At 50.0% G+C, this 22,640-nt stretch overlaps 1 protein-coding gene across 3 annotated transcripts in view; it reads right to left on the minus strand.

Moving 5' to 3' along the window:
* Positions 1 to 22,640, minus strand: part of LOC139229830 (ral guanine nucleotide dissociation stimulator-like) — a 200,760-nt gene that overhangs the window by 152,502 nt on the left and 25,618 nt on the right. The window contains exon 1 of one of the 3 annotated variants that reach the window (XM_070861426.1): positions 5,710 to 5,961. The exons of the other annotated variants lie outside the window; for them this stretch is intronic. Within the exon in view, the coding sequence (XP_070717527.1) occupies positions 5,710 to 5,760 (51 nt within the window). The 5' untranslated portion in view covers positions 5,761 to 5,961. Of the gene's footprint in view, positions 1 to 5,709; positions 5,962 to 22,640 lie in introns of those variants that run through there. 3 annotated transcript variants of the gene reach the window in all.

Raw genomic sequence — 22,640 nt, forward strand, 5'->3', positions numbered from 1 at the left:
AAGAAAGTGTTACAGGTTGAGCGTCCAAAATCTGGAGCTCCGGACCGATTGGTGGCAGGGTCGTCCGGAATCCGTAAAATGTTCCCGCGTCCGGACCCGCCGACCTCGGAGCCCCGCCCTGCCTCACCTTGCTGCCGCTGCCCTTACCTTGGGGCCCCCTCACTTGGGCCCGCCCCAACACCTCCTCTGCGATGGGGCCCACCCGAACAGCAGACCCGGTCCCACGCTGCCCCACGGTGGAGGCCGTCAGAGGCCGTGCAGAGTACCCAGCGGCCCTTCCCCTTTAAGCAAAGGGGAGGGGGCGTTGAAGCCCGCCAGCGATCCACGGAAGATCCGCGTCCCTCAGGGCACCCGGTATCCTCCCCCCCCCTCCACCCCCCCCCCACCCCCCCCCCCCCCACAGGAAGTGGAACGCGCGAGATTGCGCTCCGCCTCCTTTGAGGGGCGGGAAGCCCATTTCAGCAGCCGGGGAAGGTAAGTCTGCACCGGGCGCAGGAAGTCCAGGCCCCAGCTGGTTACTGCCCCCAATCGGGGCGCGGGGCAATTTCGCCCCCTCAGTTCTTTTCTCCCTGTCTGTCACAGGGGCCCTGAAGCCAGTTGTAAAACACCTCCTGCGGCCTGACCTCAGACTAATTCAGCACAGATCAAAGCGGCTGGCTGCCTGATTTGTGTGGTTCAGAAAAGTGTCGCGATTAACCCTTTTAAGTCGTCAACTCAGCACTTATGTTTTCCTCCACTTCTGCTGGTTGAAATCTATGCAGGTTTGTTTCGGGTGAATGTCCATGACTTCTCCACTAGTAAATAACTCTGAGGGACTGCAGAGCTCCTGTTGCTTGTTTGTGTGGCTTGGTGTCAAATGTTTTGTCTTCTAATACTCCTGTGAGGTGCCTTGGGATGTTTTACTAGGTTAAAGGCACAAATTTAAATGGAAATTTTGTTATTTTGCATTTGGATTGGTGTTTCATTCACTGCCACTTCTCTTCTAGGAATGCCCAACTTGCAAAAGTTCTGCTCTTCTATCAAGACAGGATTTCCTTTTGTCTCTTTTACCTTGTTACATTTGCTTAAAGGCCTGTTGCATCTCTGACTGTTTGCAGTTCTGACAAAGGGTCATCGGCCTCAAAGGTTAACTCTGCTTCTCTCTCCGCAGATGCTGCCTGACCCGCTGAGTGTTTCCAGCATTTTCTGTTTTTATGTCAGATTCGCAGCACGCGCACTATTTTGCTTTTGTGTTGTTGTTGTTGTTGTTGTCGTCGAAGCAACTGACCGCACTCGACCAGCTCCGCTGGGCGGGCCGCATTGTCCGCACGCCTGACACGAGACTCCCAAAGCAAGCGCCCTTCTCGGAATTGCTACACGGCAAGCGAGCCCCAGGTGGGCAGAGGAAACGCTTCGAGGGCACCCTCAAAGCCTCCTTGATAAAGTGTAACATCCCCACCGACACCTGGGAGTCCCTGGCCAAAGACCGCACTAAGTGGAGGAAGTGCATCCGGGAGGGCGCTGAGCACCTCGAGTCTCGTCGCCGAGAAAACAAGCGCAGGCAGCGGAAGGAGTGTGCGGCAAACCAGACTCCCCACCCACCCTTTCCTCCAACCGCTGTCTGTCCCGCCTGTGACAGAGACTGTAATTCCCGTATTGGACTGTTCAGCCACCTGAGAACTCACTTTTAGAGTGGAAGTAAGTCTTCCTCGATTTCGAGGGGCTGCCTATGATGATGATGATGATGATGATGTTCCTCAGATGCAACCCACGGGAGGTGAGGTCCAAACAGGCGAATCTCGGTAACTCTGGTTGCTGGTAAACTCCTGGAACAAGAAGGTCATCTCGGGCAGCGGCACGAATCGGGCGTTATCATATCGCCCGCCCATTACATGCGGCGCCCGGTATTCCGGTCCACTGCAGTCGAAGCAACTCAACACCAGGCGCTGCTTATAACGGGCGATCCAATACTGTCCGTTCCGGCCACCGTCCGAGGTGACTTTCTAGGCCACAGAGTTGGGGGGGAGGGTGGGGAGAGGCATGTTCAATAGAGAGGGGGCCCGATCAGTGTGAGGGGGAAACGGTACAGTTTAGGTCTCTGTATTTAAGGAAGGATATACTTGCTTTGGAGGCTGTTCAGAGAAGGCTCACTCGGTTGATTCCGGAGGTGAGGGGATTGACTTATGAGGAAAGGTTGAGTAGGTTGGGCCTATACACATTGGAGTTCAGAAGAATGGGAGGTGATCTTCTCGAAATGTATAAGATAATGAGGGGGCTCGACAAAGTGGATGCAGAGAGGATATTTCCACTCATTGGGGAAACTAAAACTAGGGGACAATGGTCTCTGTTACGTATGCTTCCACTATATTATATGTGGAATGAAAACTCCACAAGCCTGAGTACTCTTGCTGACTAGTGTGACCTTTATTGTGATCTCTGACTGCCTAAACAACATGGAGGCTGGCCTTTTATAGCGATGTGTTCCAGTGACCCTGGACGTTAACTGTTGCGCCCTCTGGTGGTGGGTTACCAAAGTTACGTACATAACAGTCTCGGAATAACGGGCCGCCCATTTAAAACTGAGATGAGGAGGAATTTCTTCTTTCAGAGGGTTGTAAATCTGTGGAATTCGCTGCCTCAGAGAGCTGTGGTGGCTGGGTCATTGAATATATTTAAGGCGGAGATAGTCAGATATTTGAGTGATAAGGGAGTGAAGGGTTATGGGGAACGGGCAGGGAAGTGGAGCTGAGTCCATGATCAGATCAGCTATGATCTTATTAAATGGCAGAGCAGGCTCGAGGGGCCAGGTGGCCTACTCCTGCTCCTATTTCTTATGTTTTATTCCAATTACTGAGCTATCCCCAACGTAATAGGGCCATTAGGATTCAAGGTTGACTGGAACCTTTGTTGACCGTTCATAAAATAAAGCAGTGCAGCGATGGCAGCTACCCTTTTGGCCGCGTGCACTCATTTTAGTAAGAAACACCGTGCACTCAATACAGGTAAATGTACTACACACGAGTCTAATTACTTAACGGACATCGACCACCATTCTGTAACCCAGGAATCAAATCCTCGCAATAATCAAAAAACAACTCGCCCATTCTGCTTTTCCTCTTGCCAAAGCGCTTTACAGCCAATGAAGTACTTTTTGAAGTGCAATCACTGTTGTAATATGGGAAACAGAGCAGCCAATTTGCGCACAGCAAGCTCCCACAAACAGCAATGTGATAATGACCAGATTATCTGTTTTTGTTATGTTGGTTGAGGGATAAATATTGGTCCCAAGACACTGGGGTTAACTCCCCTTGCTCTTCTTCGAAATAGTGGCCGTGGAATCTTTTACGTCCAGCTGAGCGGGCAGACGGGGCCTCAGGTTAACGTCGCATCTGTAAGAAGACACCTCCAACAGTGCAGCACTCCACTGGAATGTCAGCCTAGATTTTTGTGCTCTGGACTGGGGCTTGAACCTGTTGTATATGCAGATTACAGATGTACTCTCTGTGCAGACACTGTATAGTTGCACAAGATGGAGACTGATTTACTATCAATAAGGTTTATACTGTGTACATACTATGCTGGCACCACTAGAGGGTGTAACTGGTGGAGACCGCGGTTTCCTGCCCTGGTGGCAGGGGCCATAAAAGCAGAGCCACCATGCGGCTGCCTCACTCTGCAGTTTGGAATAAAGGACCAAGGTCACTACAGTTTGAGTACAACACATTGCCTCGTGGAGTCATTCATAGGTACAGTACAAACATAATAGAACCCACAGCTTTCTGATGCAGAGGCGAGAGAGAGTGCTACCCACTGAGCCACAGCTGACCAATGACCAAAGAGGTTAAAGTTCGTATGTGTAGGCCCTGTGAATATGAGCACTGAGGTCACATGGTGTCTATTACTCATTGTTCATTTACTAATCAGAAATGACATTTTAGCATCAACAATTGGCCTTGCGTAGCTAAACACAGCAATAAAAGTTTGCCGCTCAACCTTCCTCAGCAGTGCTTTACTTTCCCCAGTTGCATTCATAGAATCATAGAATGGTTACAGCACAGCAGAAGGCCATTCGGCCCGTCGAGAGGGCGCTGACTCTCAGCTAGTCCCACTTCCCCATAGCCTTGTCCCCATAGCCCCTGCAAATTTCTGCCACAACATTAGGTACCAGGAGAAGGAGATATAAATCAGTGTAATTATTTCAAGAAAAGCAATACGACAATTTACATCAGACAGGGAAGTAGGTTCAAATCCCAGAATCTCCCTGGGGGGGGGGGGTGGTGCTCAGCTGGGATGAGCATACACCAAGGAATTTCACAGAATGCAGTCAGCCACCAGGCAATAGAACTTCACCCAAATTAGTGTACATCACAAACGTTGGGCATGTGACCAAAGTGCCAGCCGTGGCTCAGTGGGTAGCACTCTCACCTCCGAGTCAGAAGGTCATGGGTTCATAGTCCTCACTCCAGAGACTTGAGCACCAAAATCTAGGCTGAGTGTGCAGTACTGAGGGAACGCTGTGCTGCCGGACGTTAAACCGAGGTATGTTGAAACATTAAACTAAGGCGCTAAATGGTCTGCTCTCTCAGGTGGACGTAAAGCATCCCACTCCAGAGACTTGAGTATGTAAATCTAGGCCGACACTCCAGTGGAGTGCTGTACTGTCGGAAGTGCCGTCTTTCGGATGAGACGTGAAACCAAGGCCCAGTCTGCTCTCTCAGGCGGACATAAACCTTCCCACGGCCACTAATTCGAAGAAGAGCAGGGGAGTTATCCCCGCTGTCCTGGCCAATATTTATCCCTCAACCAACATAACAAAAAACAGATTATCTGGGTCCTTATCACATTACTGTTTGTGGGACTGTTGAAGAGTTCTTCTCCAGTGTCCTGGCCAATTCTTCGCCCTCAGGAAACAGCACTAAAACAGATTATCGGAGGTCGTGAAAGACGCCTTTATAAACACTATCTTTCTTTCAAGTCACCGGAGATATATCACCAACCATGTTCCCGCAAGATCCTGCAAATCACCTGGGAGGACAGACGCACCAACATCAGTGTCCTCACCCAGGCTAACATCCCCAGCATTGAAGCACTGACCACACTCGATCAGCTTCGCTGGGCAGGCCACACAGTTCACATGCCAGACACGAGACTCCCCAAGCAATTGCTCAATGCGGAGCTCCTTCACGGCAAACGAGCCAAAGGTGGCAAGCGGAAACATTACAAGGACACCTGGTAAAGTGCGACATCACCACTGACACCTGGGAGTCCCTGGCCGAAGATCGCCCGAGGTGGAGAAAGTGCATCCGGGAGGGCGCTGAGCACTTCCGAGTTTCAATGCTGAGAGCTTGTAGAAATCAAGCGCAGGTAGCGGAAAGAGCGTGTGGCAAACCAGTCCCACCTCCCACCCCCCCTTTCCCTCAATGACTATCTGTCCCACCTGTGACAAGGTCTGTGGCTCTTGTATTGGACTGTTCAGCCACCAAAGGGCTCACTTTAGGAGTGGAAGCAAGTCTACCTCGATTCCAAGGGACTGCCTATGATGAAAATGCTGACTTTCTTTCCTAGGTCTACACCCAAAATGTTACCCCGTCTCTACATTAATGAGAAAGGTCACCTTATTAAAATTGTCCCGTTAGATCGTTCAAAGACACACCTCATTTTTAGAACGACTACAGAGCAATAAACCTTACCTTATTTTAAAACTAAGTTTCAAAAATAGTTTTCCCTTGCCTTTTTTTGTTCCCATGTTTCTCCTCTCCTTTGCCCAATGTGGTGACTCATCCTGGGCTACAGTTCCACACATGCCAGCTGCCCTCTAATATCGCACTCAAGTGGTCATTTTTCACGTCTGACTGCAGAAGGTGAGCGTGCGAAATACTCAGTTCACAGACGAACCCAATCCTGCTCCACTCAACAATCACGTACCACAGGCTTTCCAGCAGGAATCACTGCATACTGCGCAGGACACGAACACAGTCTGCCTTTATCCTGCTACCTAGTATAGAGATTCTATATATAGAGCATGTGAAGCATTCCGAGGTCACATTATTCATGCGTTTGACGTAGGGTAAATCAAACACTCCCGGGTTATGTAAAGCACAATTCAAGGCAAAAGTGTTAAGCTCCCTCTACACTGTCCCAAACACTCCCAGGGCAGGTACAGCACGGGTTAGATACAGAGTAAAGCTCTCTCTACACTGTCCCATCAAACTGTCCCAGGGCAGGTACAGCACGGGGTTAGATACAGAGTAAAGCTCCTTCTACTCTGTCCCATCAAACACTCCCAGGGCAAGTACAGCACGGGTTGGATACAGAGTAAAGCTCCCTCTGCACTGTCCTATCAAACACTCCCAGGGCAGGTACAGCACGGGTTAGATACAGAGTAAAGCTCCCACTACACTGTCCCATCAAACACTCCCAGGGCAGGTACAGCACGGGTTCAATGCAGAGTAAAGCTCCCTCTACACTGTCCCATCAAACGCTCCCAGGGCAGGTACAGCATGGCAGCTGTGGAATTTAAATTTCGTTCATTAAATAAATCTGGAATAAAAAGCTAGTGTCAGTAATGGTGACTATCGGATTGTCGTAAAAAAACCATCTGTTTTACTAATGTCCTTTAGGGAAGGAAATCTGCCATCCTTACCCGGTCTGGCCGATATGTGACTCCAGACCCACACACTCTTAACTGCCCTGTGAAATGACGGCTCACCACCACCTTCTCAAGGGCAATGAGGGATGGGCAATAAATGTTGGCCTCGCCAGTGATGCTCACATCCCATGAAGGAATAAAAAAACATCCAGACTGGTGCTCCCAGTGCAGTGCTGAGGGAGCGCTGCACTCTCAGAGGTGCCATCTTTCGGATGAGACGTGAAACTGAGGCCCCGACTCCTCTCTCAGGTAGAGGTAAAAGATCCCACGACACTATTTAGAAGAAGAGCGGGGGAATTATCCCCGGTGTCCTGGCCAATATTTATCCCTCAATTAACATAACAGAAACAGATTATCGGGTCATTATCGCATTGCTGTGTGTGGGAGCTTGCTGTGCACAAATTGGCTGCCGTGTGTCCCACATTACAACAGTGACTGCACTCCAAATGTACTTCATTGGCTGTAAAGCGCTTTGAGATGTCAGGTGGTGGTGAAAGGCGCTCTATAAATGCAAGTCTTTCTTTCTTTCTATGATCTTATTCTTGCTTTTTTGGAGCTTGCTGTGCACAAATTGGTCACCACGTTTCCATTACAACAGTGACTACACTTCAAAAGCCGTGAAGCACTTTGGGACATCCTGAGGTTGTGAAAGGCGCTATATAAATGCAAGTTCTTTTGCTCTTCATGCCAGTTGTTGGTGGGCCTATTGTGGAGTGCAGGGAAACAGAGAGGGACAGCGAGCCAGGATTTATAATTCAACTCGGTGCAAATCCCGTGACGTGTGCCAGCATCTCTGATCATAAAAATTCGGGCGCATTGCCCACTTAGTGTTGTGCCACCCTGCATCCAAACAAACAGGAGCTCTGCAGTCCCTCAGAGTTATTTACTGGTAGAGAAGTCACGGACACCCTAAACAAACCTGGATAGATTTCAACCGGCAGAACTGGAGAGAAAAATGTGTGCTGCGGTGACTCCGTAAGAAGGTCTCAGAAATGAAGGGAGCCGGTATCTGAGACACTAATGGACTGCAGTGATTCAAGGCGGCGGCTCACCACCACCTTCTCAAGGGCAATTAGGAATGGACAATAAATGCCGGCTTTGCAAACACAATTTTTTTGGGGTGGGGGATATTAAGGGAATCAAGGAATAGGGGGATAGTGCAGGAAGGTCGAGTTGAGGTAGAAGATCAGCCATGATCTCATCGAATGGCAGAGCAGGATTGAGGGGCCGAATGGCCTACTCCTGCTGCTAATTCTTATGTTCCTATATTACGTAAATAAATAAAAATGTCCTGAAGAAGGCGCTGTATAAATGACTTCCTTTCTTTTTACAACAGGATCTTGCATGTTCGCAGGATATCCCAAAGCATCATCACCATAGGCAGTCCCTCGGAATCGAGGAAGACTTGCTTCCACTCTTAGCATGAGTTCTTAGGTGGCTGTACAGTCCAAAATAAGAACCACTGTCTCTGTCACAGGTGGGACAGATAGTCGTTGATGGAAAGGGTGGGCAGGGAGCCTGGTTTTCCGCACGCTCCTTCCGCTGCCTGGGCTTGATTTCTGCATGCTCTCGGCGACGATACTCTGGGAGCTCAGCATCCTCCCGGATGCACTTCCTCCACTTAGGGCGGTCTATGGCCAGGGACTCCCAGGTGTCAGTCGCACTTTAACAGGGAGGCTTTGAGGGTGTCCTTGTAACATTTCCTCTGCCCGCCTTTGGCTCGTTTGCCGTGGACGAGTTCCAAGTAGAGTGCCTGCTTTGGGAGTCTCGTGTCGGGCATGCAAAACCATGTGGCCTGCCCAGCGGAGCTGACCAAGCGTGGTCAGTGCTTCAATGCTGGGGATGCTGGCCTGGACGAAGACGCTAATGTTTATGCATCTGTCCTCCCAGGGGATTTGTAGGATCTTGCAGCGGCATCGTTGGTGGTATTTCTCCAGCCACTTGAGGTGTCTACTGTACATGGTCCACATCTCTGAGCCATACAGGAGGGCGGGTATTACTACAGCCCTGTAGACCATGAGCTTGGTGACAGTTTTGAGCCTCAATAGCCAATGACATATCTTTGAAGTGCAGTCACGTTGTTTTGTCGACAAATACAAAAGCCAATCTGCAAACAGCAATGTCACGCAGACATTAGTGAGATGAACGACCAGGTAATTGATGTTGTTGTTCACAGAGAAATGTTGGCCAGAACACCAGGAGAACTTCTCTGCTCTTCTTTCAATAGTGCCATGGGATCGTTTACGTCCACCTGAGAGAGCTTTGGTTTAGCATCTCATGCAAGAGACAGCACCTCTGACAGTGCAGTGCTCCCTCAGTACAATGAGCCAACAAGAAGTGAAATTGGAGTTCCCTTTCCAGATTGCAAGCCAATGATCTGCTCGGAGAAGCATGGGTGGCTGGGTGTCAGGTGAAAGAGAGAGCCTTTCATGACCTCAGGATATCCCGAGTGATTAACAGCCGGTGAAGTACTTTTTGGAGTGTAGTCACTGTTGTAATGTTGGAGTCGTGACATCCAATTTGCGCACAGCAAGCTCCCACAAACAGCAATGTGATAATGACCACAGAATCATAGAAATTTACAGCATAGTAGGAGGCCATTTAGGCCCATCGTGTCCATGCCGGCCAACAAAGAGCTATCCAGCCTAATCCCACTTTCCAGCTCTTGATCCGTAGCCCTGTAGGTTACGGCACTTCAAGTGCATATCCAAAGATAACCAGATAACCTGTTTTTAGGTATTGGTTGAGGGGTAAATATTGGCCAGGACACGGATAACTTCCCTGCTCTTCTTCGATATAGTGCCATGGGATCGTTTACACCTACCTGAGAGGGCAGACAGGGTCCTCGGTTTAACATCTCGTCTTAAAGACAACACCTCCGACAGTGGATCACTCCCTCAGTACCGCACTGGAGTGTCAGCCAATTTTTTGTGCTCAAGTCCCTGGAGTAAGGCTTGAACCCACAGCCTTGTGACTCAAGTGTAAGAGTGATTCCCACTGAGCCACACCTTGAAGGCTCCTGATACAGCCCCCTCGACCCAACATTACGTAATGCCAAAGCTCACGTAAGAACATAAGAATTAGGAGCAGGAGTCGGCCATACGGCCCCTCGAGCTTGCTCCACCATTTAATAAGACCATGGCTGATCTTGCACCTCAACTCCACTTTCCCGTCCGATCTCTGTATTCCTTGATTCCACTAGATTCTATCTATCTTAGATTTCAAGTGAGCGATGACCACTTGACCAAGATACCAAGGCAATGCAAAGGGATATAGACAGGTCAAGTGAGTGGGAAAAAATTTGGCAGATGGAGTATAATGTGGGAAAATGTGAGGTTATCCACTTTGGTAGGAAAAAAGCAAATTATTATTTAAATGGGGAGAGATTACAAAATGCTGCGGGACAGAGGGATCTGGGGGTCCTTGTGCACGAAACACAAAAGGTTAGTATGCAGGTATAGCAAGTGATCAAGGCGGCAAATAGAAAGTTGGCCTTTATTGCAAGGGGGATGGAATATAAAAACAGAGAAGTCCTGCTACAACTGTACAGGGTATTGGTGAGACCACACCTGGAGTACTGAGTACAGTTTTGGTCAAGGAGGGATACACTTGCATTGGAGGCAGTTCAGAGAAGGTTGGTTCCTGAGATGAAGGGGTTGTCTTCTGAAGAAAGGTTGAGCCGATACTCTTTGGAAGAATTAGAGGTGATCGTATTGAAACATAAAAGGTTCTGAGGGGGCTTGACAGGGTGGATGCAGAGAGGTTGTATCCCCTCCTGGGAAAATCTAGGGGACATAGTCTCAGAATAAGGGGCCACCCTGAGATGAGGAGAAATTTCTTCTCTCAGAGGGTTGTAAATCTTTGGAATTCTCTGCCCCAGAGAGCTGTGGAGGCTGGGTCATTGAATATATTTAAGGTGGAGATAGACAGATTTTTGAGCGATAAGGGAGTCAAGGGTTATGGGGAGTGGGCAGGGAAGTGGAGTTGAGGCCAAGATCAGATCAGCCATGATCTTATTGAATGGCGGGACAGGCTCGAGGGGCCAATTGGCCTACTCCTGCTCATATTTCTTATGTTCTTATAGTCTTATGTTGAAAGCACGTTTCAGCACCTTCAGGAGAGAAGGGAGAAAACTGGACAAGGAAACATAAACTGGTGCACTGTGCAGCCGAGCCCTATTAAGTGGTGAAACTCACAGTGTGTGGATTAAAATGAAAGCGTTACCATGGGAATGGTCAAACAATGTCCCTCCTTGTCTCTGCCCTGCCACACGGGGGTTCGTGAGGAGTTGCATTGCCGAGTAAACCAGTTCACGCAATCCCAATAATCCTCTCTGCAATCATGTGGCTGCAGTTATCTGCAGTCAGTTCACTGTCTGGGGCTCTCCTGCTCTGTTTCCTGGAGAACCGTTTCTCAACTAACATTATGCCGTCGGTTTGAACAGGGCCACTGAGGTCTCGTGCGCTGTTTGTTGGAGATCTTCCAGAAAGTTAAGGCTAGAGTGGGGGGTATGCACCCTTTTGTCACTGAGTTCAAATTTTCTCTGGAAGCTCCGTGCTTGTTTGTGTGAATCATCGAATCGTGGCTCCAGCACAGAAGGAGGCCATTCAGCCCCTCTATTCAGTGCCGGCTCTCTGCAAGAGCGCTTCAGATTGTCTCACTCCCCCGTAGCCCTGCAAGTTTTTTTTCAGGTACTTATCGAACTCCCTTTTGAAAGCCGCGATTGATTCTTTCTCCACCACCCTTTCAGGCCGTGCGTTCCAGATCCTAACCATTCGCTGCGTAAAACAGCTTCTCCTCAACGTCGCCTTTGGTTCTTCTGCCGATCACCTTAAATCTGTGTCCTCTGGTTCTCGACCCTTCTGCCAATGGGATCAGTTTCTCTCTATCTACTCTGTCCGGACCCCTCATGATTTTGAACACTTCTATCAAATCTCCTCTCAACCTTCTCTGCTCTAAGGAGAACATAGGAATAGGAGAAGGCCATTCAGCCATTCGAGTCTGTTCGGACACTCAATTAGAACATGGCTGATCTGTATCTTAATTCCATCCAGCTGCATTGGTCACATTTCCCTTAACACTCTTACCCAACAAAAATCTGTCCATCTGCTGAGTTATCCTTACGATGCTGTGCCACATTAACTTTCTTGTCTGATATTCCCTTTAATCCCCTCTACCTGCCTCTGCCTCCTGCATCTTGGCTAACATCGCTAATGACCCTGAAATGAAAAACATAAGGTCATAAGAAACAGGAGCAGGAGTAGGCCATTCAGCCCCTCGAGCCTGCCCACCATTCAATAAGATCATGGCTGATCTTCTACCTCAACTCCACTTTTCCGTCTTATCCCCATATCCCTCAATTCCCTTAGTGTCCAAAAATCTATACTCAATAGACTCAACAACTGAGCATCCGCAGCCCTCTGGGGTAGAGAATTCCAGAGATTCACCACCCACTGAGTGAAGTAATTTCTCCTCAGCTCAGTCCTAAATAACCGACCCCTTATTCTGCGACCCCTAATTCTAGACTCCCCAGCCAGGGGAAACATCCTCCCTGCATGCACCCTGTCAATCCCTCAAAGAATTTTATACATTTCAATGAGACAACTTCTCAACCTTCTAAACTCCAGGGAATATAAGCCCATTCTACTCAATCTCTCCTCATAGGACAACCCTCTCATCCCAGGAATCAGTCTGGTGAACTTTTGTTGCACTCTCTATAAGGCAAGTATATCGGTCCTTAGGTAAGGAGGCCAAAACCCGACACAGTACTCCAGGTGCAGTCTCACCAAAGCCAAAACGTTCTAATGTGTACGCTTAAATTTGGGGGGTGCATTGTCCTTGTTCATGGCAACATGGGTTGGCGTGACTGTGTTGAGTTGGCGCGTCTACATTAATGGCAGTGTGAGCTTGGAATGTATGTTAAGCGCAGTGGGTTGTCTTTCCCAGACTGATGAGCTGCAGGTATATTTTCTCCTCTACTTAAATGTAGGCTAAAGTCAGTGGGAGATCATAACTCATACTGTGTTGATGGTAGTATCAGAGAATCATAGAAATTTACAGCGCAGAAGGAGGCCATTCGGCCCATCGTGTCCGCGCCGGCCGACCAAGAGCTATCCAGCCTAATCCCACTTTCCAGCTCTTGGTCCGTAGCCCTGTACTTTTTAGGTGGTGAGTTCCAGAGCCCCACCACCCTGTGGCTGAAAAGATTTCCCTCATATCTCCTCTGAACCTTCTACCAATTACTTGAAATCTATGTCCCCTGGTTGTTGACCCCACTGCTAAGGGAAACAGGCCCTTCCTATCCATTCTATCTAAGCCCCTCATAATTTTATACAGCTCAATAAGGTCTCCCCTCAGCCTCCTCTGTTCCAAAGAAAACAGACCCAGCCTATCCAATCTTTCCTCACAGCTAAAATGTTCCCCTGAATGGCCTGGCTTTGATTTTAAGGTTAAATCCCCTTGTCCAAGACTACACCACCGGAAGGAAAAGTTTCTCTCTATCCACCCTATTAATTCCTTTCAAAATCCTGACAACCTCAAACAAATCAGCCCTTAACCGTCCATATTCCAGGGAATACAAGTCTCGTTTGTGCAATCTCTCCTCATAATTTAACCCTTGCAGCCCTGATTACATTCTGGTGAAACCGCACTGCGCTCCTTCCAAGGCCAATATAACCTTTCTAAGATACTGTGCCCAGAACTGTACACAGTGCTCCAGGTTTTCTCTAAGCAGGGCTTTGTATAGCTGTAGCAAAACTGTCTCCCTTTTATATTCTAGCCCTCTAGCTATAAAGGCTAACGTACCATTAGCTGTTTTGATTATTGCTTTGCTGGAACTGGTGACACAAACACCTCTCTAGCATAAAGCCAAGGGAATACACATTAAATGGTAGGACACTGAGAAGTGTAGAGGAATCATCATCATAGGCAGTCCCTCAAAGTGAGGATGACTTGACAGGTGTTTCAATGAGGGACCTAATATTCTAGATCCCGAACTACATCTTGCAGGGTGGAAGATGCCTGTGCGTGGATTTTTTCAACGTGTGGTGGCCGTTGCACACCAGCCACCACACGGGCTTGACAGAGCTAGGTCTTGGTCCAATGGCAAGGATTAACCAAGACGACTGGAGTCCAGCTCTGCTGCACGGACCTCGTGCGCACACATATCGCAGTATGGGCTGGTCCGTGCTGCCCCTGGGCCCTCGCCTCTCCTGGAACAAAAGGACCTTGGAGTGCAGGTCCACAGATCCCTGAAGATAGCAGACCAGGTAGATAAGGTGGTTAAGAAGGCATACGGAATACTTGCCTTTATTAGTCGAGGCATAGAATACAAGAGCAGGCAGGTCATGCTTCAACTGTATAAAGCACTGGTTAGGCCACAGTGGATAGAAGGACCTGTTTCTCTTAGCAGAGGGGTCAACAACCAGGGGGCATAGATTTAAAGTAATTGGGGGGAGGTTTAGAGGGGATTTGAGGGGAAATGTCTTCACCCAGAGGGTGGGGTTCTAGAACTCACTGCCTGAAAGGGTGGTAGAGGCAGAAACCCTCACCACATTTAAAAAGTACTTGGATGTGCACCTGAAATGCCATAACCTGCAGGGCTACGGACCAAGAGCTGGAAAGTGGAATTAGGCTGGATAGCTCTTGGTCGGCCAGCGCGGACACGATGGGCCGAATGGCCTCCTTCTGCGCTGTAAATTTCTATGATTCTCTGATACTACCATCAACACAGTATGAGCTATGATCTCCCACTGACTTTAGCCTACATTTAAGTAAAGGAGAAAATATACCTGCAGCTCATCAGTCTGGGAAAGACAACCTACTGCGATTAACATACATTCCAAGCTCACACTGCCATTAATGTAGATGCACCAACTCAACACAGTCACGCCAACCCATGTTGCCATGAACAAAGACAATGCACCCTACAAATTTAAGCGTACACATTAGAACGTTTTGGCTTTGGTGAGACTGCACCTGGAGTACTGTGTAGGGTTTTGGCCTCCTTACCTAAGGAACGATATACTTGCCTTATAGGGAGTGCAACGAAGCTTCACCAGAGCAGCGCTCAGCGATCTTGGAGGGTTGGAGGAGGTTACAGAGATAGGGAGGGGCGAGGAGGCAGTGGAGGGGATTTGCAAAGAAGACGCCATAATGTGTCACTGGAAACATGACACATGGAGGAGCGATAGTCTAGAGGCTGGTTGCACGGATTTTATATATAGACAATTAGATCTTTCACATTGCTGCACCGTTACCTCAAATTACATGTTTATGCTTTTTTCTTGATCTGGTCTTGGGATATGTGGTATGTTGGCAAGGCAGCATTTATAGCCCATCACTCAGTTGCCTTAAGGGCATTATAAATGAATAGCGTGCTGTTGGAAACAGAATCATATTTAATACAGGAAAGGTCATCTGTTCTTCACCAGGCTGCTGACACACACATAGTTTCTAGACCACCTATTTGAGGCTGCAATGAACCTTTGAAGGGATGTAAGGCTGTTGACAATTCTTGTCCAAGAACTTGGGCGAGAAATTTGGTTGGAGGGTTCCTCAGGTGCTTGTGTCGTGCGGCCCCTAAATTTAGCGCCGGAAAATCTTCAGCGATGGGAGCAGCAACATTCACTTTCTGCACCCTGAGAGACACGCAGGCAACGGCAGGCAGGCAATGACAGGCAGGCAGGTAGAGGAAGGCAGAGAAAGGCAGGCAATGGCAGGCAGGCAGAGGCAGGCAGGCAATGGCAGGCAGGCAGGCAGAGGAAGGCAGAGAAAGGCAGGCAGGCAGGCAGAGGCAGGCAGGCAATGGCAGGCAGGCAGGCAGAGGAAGGCAGAGAAAGGCAGGCAGAGGAAGGCAGAGAAAGGCAGGCAGGCAGGCAGAGGCAGGCAGGCAATGGCAGGCAGGCAATGGCAGGGAGGAAGGCAGAGAAAGGCAGGCAGGCAGAGGCAGGCAGGCAATGGCAGGCAGGCAGAGGAAGGCAGGCAGGCAGGCGGAGGCAGGCAGGCAATGGCAGACAAGCAATGGCAGGCAGGCAATGGCAGGCAGGCAGAGGAAGGCAGAGAAAGGCAGGCAGGCAGGCAGAGGCTGGCAGGCAATGGCAGACAGGCAATGGCAGGCAGGCAATGGCAGACAGGCAGGCAGAGGCAGGCAGGCAATGGCAGGCAGGCAGGCAGAGGCAGGCAGGCAATGGCAGACAGGCAATGGCCGGCAGGCAATGGCAGAGGCAGGCAGGCAATGGCAGGCAGGCAGGCAATGGCAGGCAGGCAGGCAATGGCAGGCAGGCAGGCAGAGGCAGCCAGGCAGAGGCAGGCAGGCAATGGCAGGCAGGCAGGCAGAGGCAGGCAGGCAATGGCAGGCAGGCAGGCAGAGGCAGGCAGGCAATGGCAGGCAGGCAGGCAGAGGCAGGCAGGCAATGGCAGGCAGGCAGGCAGAGGCAGCCAGGCAGAGGCAGGCAGGCAGAGGCAGGCAGGCAGAGAAAGGCAGGCAGAGAGAGGAAGGCAGGCAGAGGAAGGCAGGCAGGTAGGCCAAAGGAGGCGTTCCAGCAGCGCAACAGAATATCCTGTTGCTAAGGAGGCATCTTTGTAGCGGACTAAGAGAGGCCTCCCCGCAAAAAAAAAATCGGAAAAAACCCCCACAAAAATATTTCCTCTACATTACTCTCCCCAAATAAAGTTAAATCGCAATTAAAAATCAACCGCGTTTACCTCATGCAGTCGTCACGTCCCATAACACCATCGAAGCACCGACCACACTCGACTAGCTCCGGTGGGCTGGCTACATTGCTCACATGCCAAACACGAGACTCCCAAAGCAAGCGCTCCACTCGGAACTCCTACACGGCAAGCGAGCCCCAGGTGGGCAGAGGAAACCTTTCAAGGACACCCTCGAAGCCTCCCTGATAAAATGCAACATCCCCACCGACAGCTGGGAGTCCCTGGCCAAAGGCTGCTCAAAGTGGAGGAAGATCATCCGGGAGGGCGCTGAGCACCTCGAGTCTCGTCGCCGAGAGCGTGCAGAAAACCAGGCGCAGGCAGCGGAAGGAGCGTGCGGCAAACCAGACTCCCCACCCCACCCTTTCCTCCATCCACTGTCTGTCCCACCTGTGACAGAGACTGTAATTCCCCGTATTGGACTGTTCAGTCACCTGAGAACTCACTTTTAGAGTGGAAGCAAGTCTTCCTTGATTCCGAGGGACTGCCTATGATGATGATGACAGCGTCCCAGGACAGCTCTGCACGGCAGCTTTCTCTGGCGCGGTCACCAGGGGGCGCTACGGGGGGCAGCGCAAACCAAATGCCGCAGCCGTGTCGATACCAGGGATGTTGCACACCGGCATGACCCTCCCCGGCGATACTCCTCAGCGCCGTCGGTTCCGGCACACGGAATTTGCCGAGCGGCGCGAATGCCAAAGCTCGCGGCTGCAAACCCTTCAGCGCCCCCCCCCCGGACCACATTTCCCCCCCTACCCCTACCCCCCACCACCCTTATACGTATATAATGCCTTAAGATCGATCATCAAACAAGAATTTGACGGCAAGCCACATGAGGAGATATTGGGACAGGCCGGTTAAAAGAGGTCGGTTTGAAGCAGCGACTTAAAGGCGGACAGAGAGTCGGAGAGGCGGAGAGGTTTAGGGAGTCCATTCCAGAGCTTGGGGCCCAGGCAGCTGAAGGGAGGGACGACAGTGGTGGAGCGCAGGACGTCGCGAGTGGGCAAGAGGCCAGAGTTGGAGGAATGCAGAGGTCTCTTACAGGGGTTGTAGGGCTGGAGTAGGTGACAGACACAGCAGGGGGGGCGGGCGAACAGTCCTGGACAGTCAGTGTAAAGTGCACATTCGGCTTCCATCCTGTTTCGAGAGAAGGATTTCTGGCAGAGCGTGCCAGAAAAGATTATGGTGCAAAGGAAGCTGTTGCTCTCACTGTAAATAAACCATCTGCCCACAGGGAACGAATAGATTATAAACTGGGAGACTTGAAGGTGCCCACCTCTTCCCGTTTACATCCAACCTTTTCCCAAATGATAGGATGAACTCTTTTGCCCGCGTCCTCTCACGTACAGTAACACACTCAACGGTGGGATCAACAGGGGACTAACCTGCACGTCCATTTCTAGTTACACAGTTTGGAGGCCTGTTCCCCACAGAGGCCTTAACCCTTTCCTCTATCTCGCCCCATTTACACTAGAATCCAGGCAAACAGTGGAGCCCGGGTTACAGAGGTCTCATAGAACCATGGAAGGGTTACAGCACAGAAGGAGGCCATTCGGCCCGTCGAGCCCGTGCCGGCTCTCTGCAAGAGCACCTCAGCTCGTCCCACTGCCCTGGCCTTTCCCTGTAACCCTGCAAAAAAAAAATGTCTTCAGCTACCTTATCCAACTCCCGTCACAAGTTCGTGTCCAGACACGTTACAACAACAAAACTTGCATTTATATAGCATCTTTAATGTAGTAAAATATCCCAAGGACAAAACAAATAAATTTGACACCGAGCCACATAAGAAGAAATTAGCACAGGTGGCCAAAGGCTTGGTCAAAGAGGTAGGTTTTAAGGAGCGCCTTGAAGATGGAAAGAGAGGTAGAGAGGCGGAGAGGTTTAGGCAGGGAGTTCCAGAGCTTCGGGCCCAGGCATCAGAAGGCACAGCCACTGATAGTTGAGCGATTATAATCAGGGATGCTCAAGAGGGCAGAATTAAAGGAGCGCAGACATCTTGTGGGGTTGTGGAGCTGGAGGAGATTACAGATGTAGGGAGGGGCGAGGCCATGGAGGGATGTTAAAACAAGGATGAGAATTTTGAAATCGAGGCATTGCTTAACCGGGAGCCAATGTAGGTCAGCGAGCACAGGGGATGATGGGTGAACTGGACTTGGTGCGAGTTAGGACACGGGCAGCCGAGTTTTGGATCACCTCTAGTTTATGTAGGGTAGAATGTGGGAGGCCAGCCAGGAGTGTGTTGGTATAGTCAAGTCTAGAGGTAACAGAGGCATGGACAAGGGTTTCAGCAATGGATGAGCTGAGGCAAGGGCGGAGACGGGTGATGTTACGGAGGTGGAAATATGCGGTTTTAGTTGTGCTGCGGATATGTGGCTGGAAGCTCATTTCAGGGTCAAATATGACACCAAGGTTGTCAACAGTGTGGTTCAGCCTGGGACAGATGGCTCTGATTACAGAGACACAGCGCTGGAACAAGGTCTGGGCATAATACAGGCCCCGATTACAGAGACGCTGCCACAGGACTGCATTGAGAAATAGCCCAAGAAGAAGGTTGAGACACATTGTGAGATTCACAGGCGAAGAATTCTGTCGAATGCTTTCAAATATCTTGCACCATTTTCCCCGGAGATTTCGCTAAACCTCCTGCCAACGTTACAGCAGGAGAGCAGAAGAAATCCTGCAGGATTTTCGGGCTTTTATCTCAGATTGTCTCCGCTGCATAACTGTCGCAATCAATGAATAGATCGATTGCGAAGCATTGGCGTGATGAATTATAGTCAGCTCAATGGTCCAGGGCAGGAGGTCGTGCTACCTCTGTCTGGCTGGCTTTGGAATGAGTTCTATCGGCATGTCGCCTTATGCTGGCTAATGCTTTTTCGGACCAGCACAGTTTGGAGTGAACTGCTCTGTGTACAGTACCAGACCGTGCTTGCAGACTCCCGGACCGACCTGGTTTGGAATGAGCATTTGATGCCGTTCCAATCTTTCCGCCAACACTTTTAATTTGTGTGTCAGCTGTGGCTCAGTGGGTAGCACTCTCTTGCCTCCGAGTCAGAAGTTTGCGGGTTCAAATCCCACGGCAGGGACTTGAGCACGTAAATCTAGGCTGACACTCCCGAGGGAGTGCTGCACTGTCAGATGAGATGTTAAACCGAGGCCCCATCTGCTCTCTCGGGTGGATGTAAAAGATCCTGCGGCCACTATTTGGAAGAAGAGCAGAGGAGTTCTCCCCGGTGTCCTGGGCCAATATTTATCCCTCAGTTAACATAACAAAAAAACCCAGATTATCTGGTCATTATCACATTGCTGTTTGTGAGAAACATAGAAAATAGGTGCAGGAGTAGGCCATTCGGCCCTTCGAGCCTGCACCACCATTCAATATGATCATGGCTGATCATGCAACTTCAGTACCCCATTCCTGCTTTCTCTCCATACCCCTTGATCCCTTTAGCCGTAAGGGCCACATCTAACTCCCTTTTGAATATATCTATGGAACTGGCCTCAACAACTTTCTGTGGTAGAGAATTCCACAGGTTCAAAATTCTGAGTGAAGAAGTTTCTCCTCATCTCGGTCCTAAATGGCTTACCCCTTATCCTTCGACTGTGACCCCTGGTTCTGGACTTCCCCAACATCGGGAACATTCTTTCTGCATCTAACGTGTCAAATCCCGTCAGAATTTTATGTTTTTCTATGAGATCCCCTCTCATTCTTCTAAATTCCAGTGAATATAAGCCTAGTCGATCCAGTCTTTCTGCATATGTCAGTCCTGCCATCCCGGGAATCAGTCTGGTGAACCTTCTTTCAATAGCAAGAATGTCCTTCCTCAGATTAGGAGACCAAAACTGTACACAATATTTAAGGTATGGCCTTACCAAGGCCCTGTTCAACTGCAGTACGACCTCCCTGCTCCTGCACTCAAATCCTCTCGCTATGAAGGCCAACATGCCATTTGCCTTCTTCACCGCCTGCTGTACCTGCATACCAACTTTTAATGACTTATGTATAATGACACCCAGGTCTCGTTGCACTTGCTGAGCGCAAATTGACTTCTGCGTTTCCCACATTACAACAATGACTACACTTCAAAAATAGACACCGATTGGCTGTAAAGCGCTTTGACACATCAGGTGGGTGTGAATGGCGCTTAATCATTCTTTCTTTATTGCTTGCTTGCTTTCTTGACCAACATTCCTCCCTCAGTCAAAAATGGAGCAACTGGACTTTCATCATATTCACACCCGTAGGACATTATTTGCTTTGTGTGCTCTCCCTTCACAGTTGCCAAGCCATATTCTGACTTGCAATCATGAGTTTGGAATGCGTTACTCTGTTTGCAGTAACAGACTGTATTTATGGTTTGCAACATCTCAGATTACCCCAGCTTTGCAAGGAACGGCTCTGTGTACGGTACCAGGGGCTCAGTCTCTGGGCTCCTGCTCTCTCGGGCTGTTCCTGTGCAGACATTCTGCATCCAGTAGCTTTGTTTCCTTTGTTTCCCGATCATGTTACATTCGGCACCACTCCCTGTTCCTGTGCTGACTTCCTCTGTACTAACAACACACCCTAAATAAACACTGGCGAGCAGTCCAGAGTTTGACAGTCAGCAATACTCAAGTGTTTGAGTCAAACGTCATCACCCTCGGAATCGAGGAAGACTTGCTTCCACTCTAAAAGTGAGTTATCAGGTGACTAAACAGTCCAATATGGGAATTGCAGTCTCTGTCACAGGTGGGACAGACAGTGGTTGAAGGAAAGGGTGGGTGGGGAGTCTGGTTTGCTGCACGCTCCTTCCGCTGCCTGCGCTTGGTTTCTGCATGCTCTCGGTGACGAGACCCGAGGTGCTCAGCGCCCTCCCGGATGCTCTTCCTCCACTTCGGGTGGTCTTTGGCCAGGGACTCCCAGGTGTCGGTGGGGATGTTGCACTTTATCAAGGAGGCTTTGAGGGTGTCCTTGAAACGTTTCCTCTGCCCACCTGGGGCTCGCTTGCGGTATCGGAGTTCCGAGTAGAGTGCTTGCTTTGGGAGTAACATGTCGGGTGTGTGGACAATGTGGCCTGCCCAATGGAGCTGGTCGAGTGTGGTCAGTGCCTCGATGCTGGGGATGTTGGCCTGATCGAGGACAATGACGTTGATGTGTCTGTTCTCACAGGGGATTTGCAGGATCTTGCGGAGACATCGTTGGTGGTACTTCTCCAGCGACTTGAGGTGTCGACTGTGTAGAGTCCATGTCCTTGAGTCAAATATCCTCCTGAAACCTCCGCGAACCCGAACTGTGCCTTACCCTTGTCGGTCGAAGAGGAAAACTGAACACGTCAGCCGTTTCTCTCCGTTTCTTTCATCCTCCTCCACTTCATTCCTGCTTTTTTCAGTCAACTCTTGGCAATTTTGCTTCTGGAATCAACTGTTCCAACGCTTTCTTGGGTGGACTCCCAAATTCCACCCTACATAAACTTGAGCTCATCCAAAACTCTGCAGCTCGTGTCCTAACTCACACGAAGTCTCGTTCACCCATCATCCCCTGTGCTCACAACAAGACCCGCTCACCCAGCATTCCCAAACTCACATCGTCCCGCTCACCCATCACTCCATAACTCACACCAAGTCCCGCTCACCCATCACCCCCTAACTCACACCAAGTCCCACTCACCCATCACCCTCTAACTCATACCAAGTCCCACTCACCCATCACCCTCTAACTCACACCAAGTCCCACACACCCATCACCCCCTAACTCACACCAAGTCCCGCTCACCCATCACCCTCTAACTCACACCAAGTCCCACTCAACCATCATCCCCTAACTCAAACCAAGTCCCGCTCACCCATCACTCCACAACTCACACCAAGTCCCGCTCACCCATCACCCCCTAACTCACACCAAGTCCCACTCACCCATCACCCTCTAACTCACATCAAGTCCTGCTCACCCATCACCCTCTAACTCACACCAAGTCCGGTTCACCCATCACCCCTTAACTCACACCAAGTCCCGTTCACCCATCACTCCCTAACTCACACCAAGTCCGGTTCACCCATCACCCCTTAACTCACACCAAGTCCCGTTCACCCATCACTCCCTAACTCACACCAAGTCCCGTTCACCCATCGCCGCCTAACTCACACCAAGTCCCTTTCACCCATCACTCCCTAACTCACACCAAGTCCTGTTCACCCATCACCCCCTAACTCACACCACATCCCGTTCACCCATCACCCCCTAACTCACACCAAGTCCCACTCACCCATCATCCCCTAACTCACACCAAGTCCGACTCACCCATCACCCCCTAACTCACACCAA

The sequence above is a fragment of the Pristiophorus japonicus genome, chromosome 19 (assembly GCF_044704955.1).
Source record: "Pristiophorus japonicus isolate sPriJap1 chromosome 19, sPriJap1.hap1, whole genome shotgun sequence".
Classification (NCBI taxonomy): Eukaryota; Metazoa; Chordata; class Chondrichthyes; family Pristiophoridae; genus Pristiophorus; species Pristiophorus japonicus.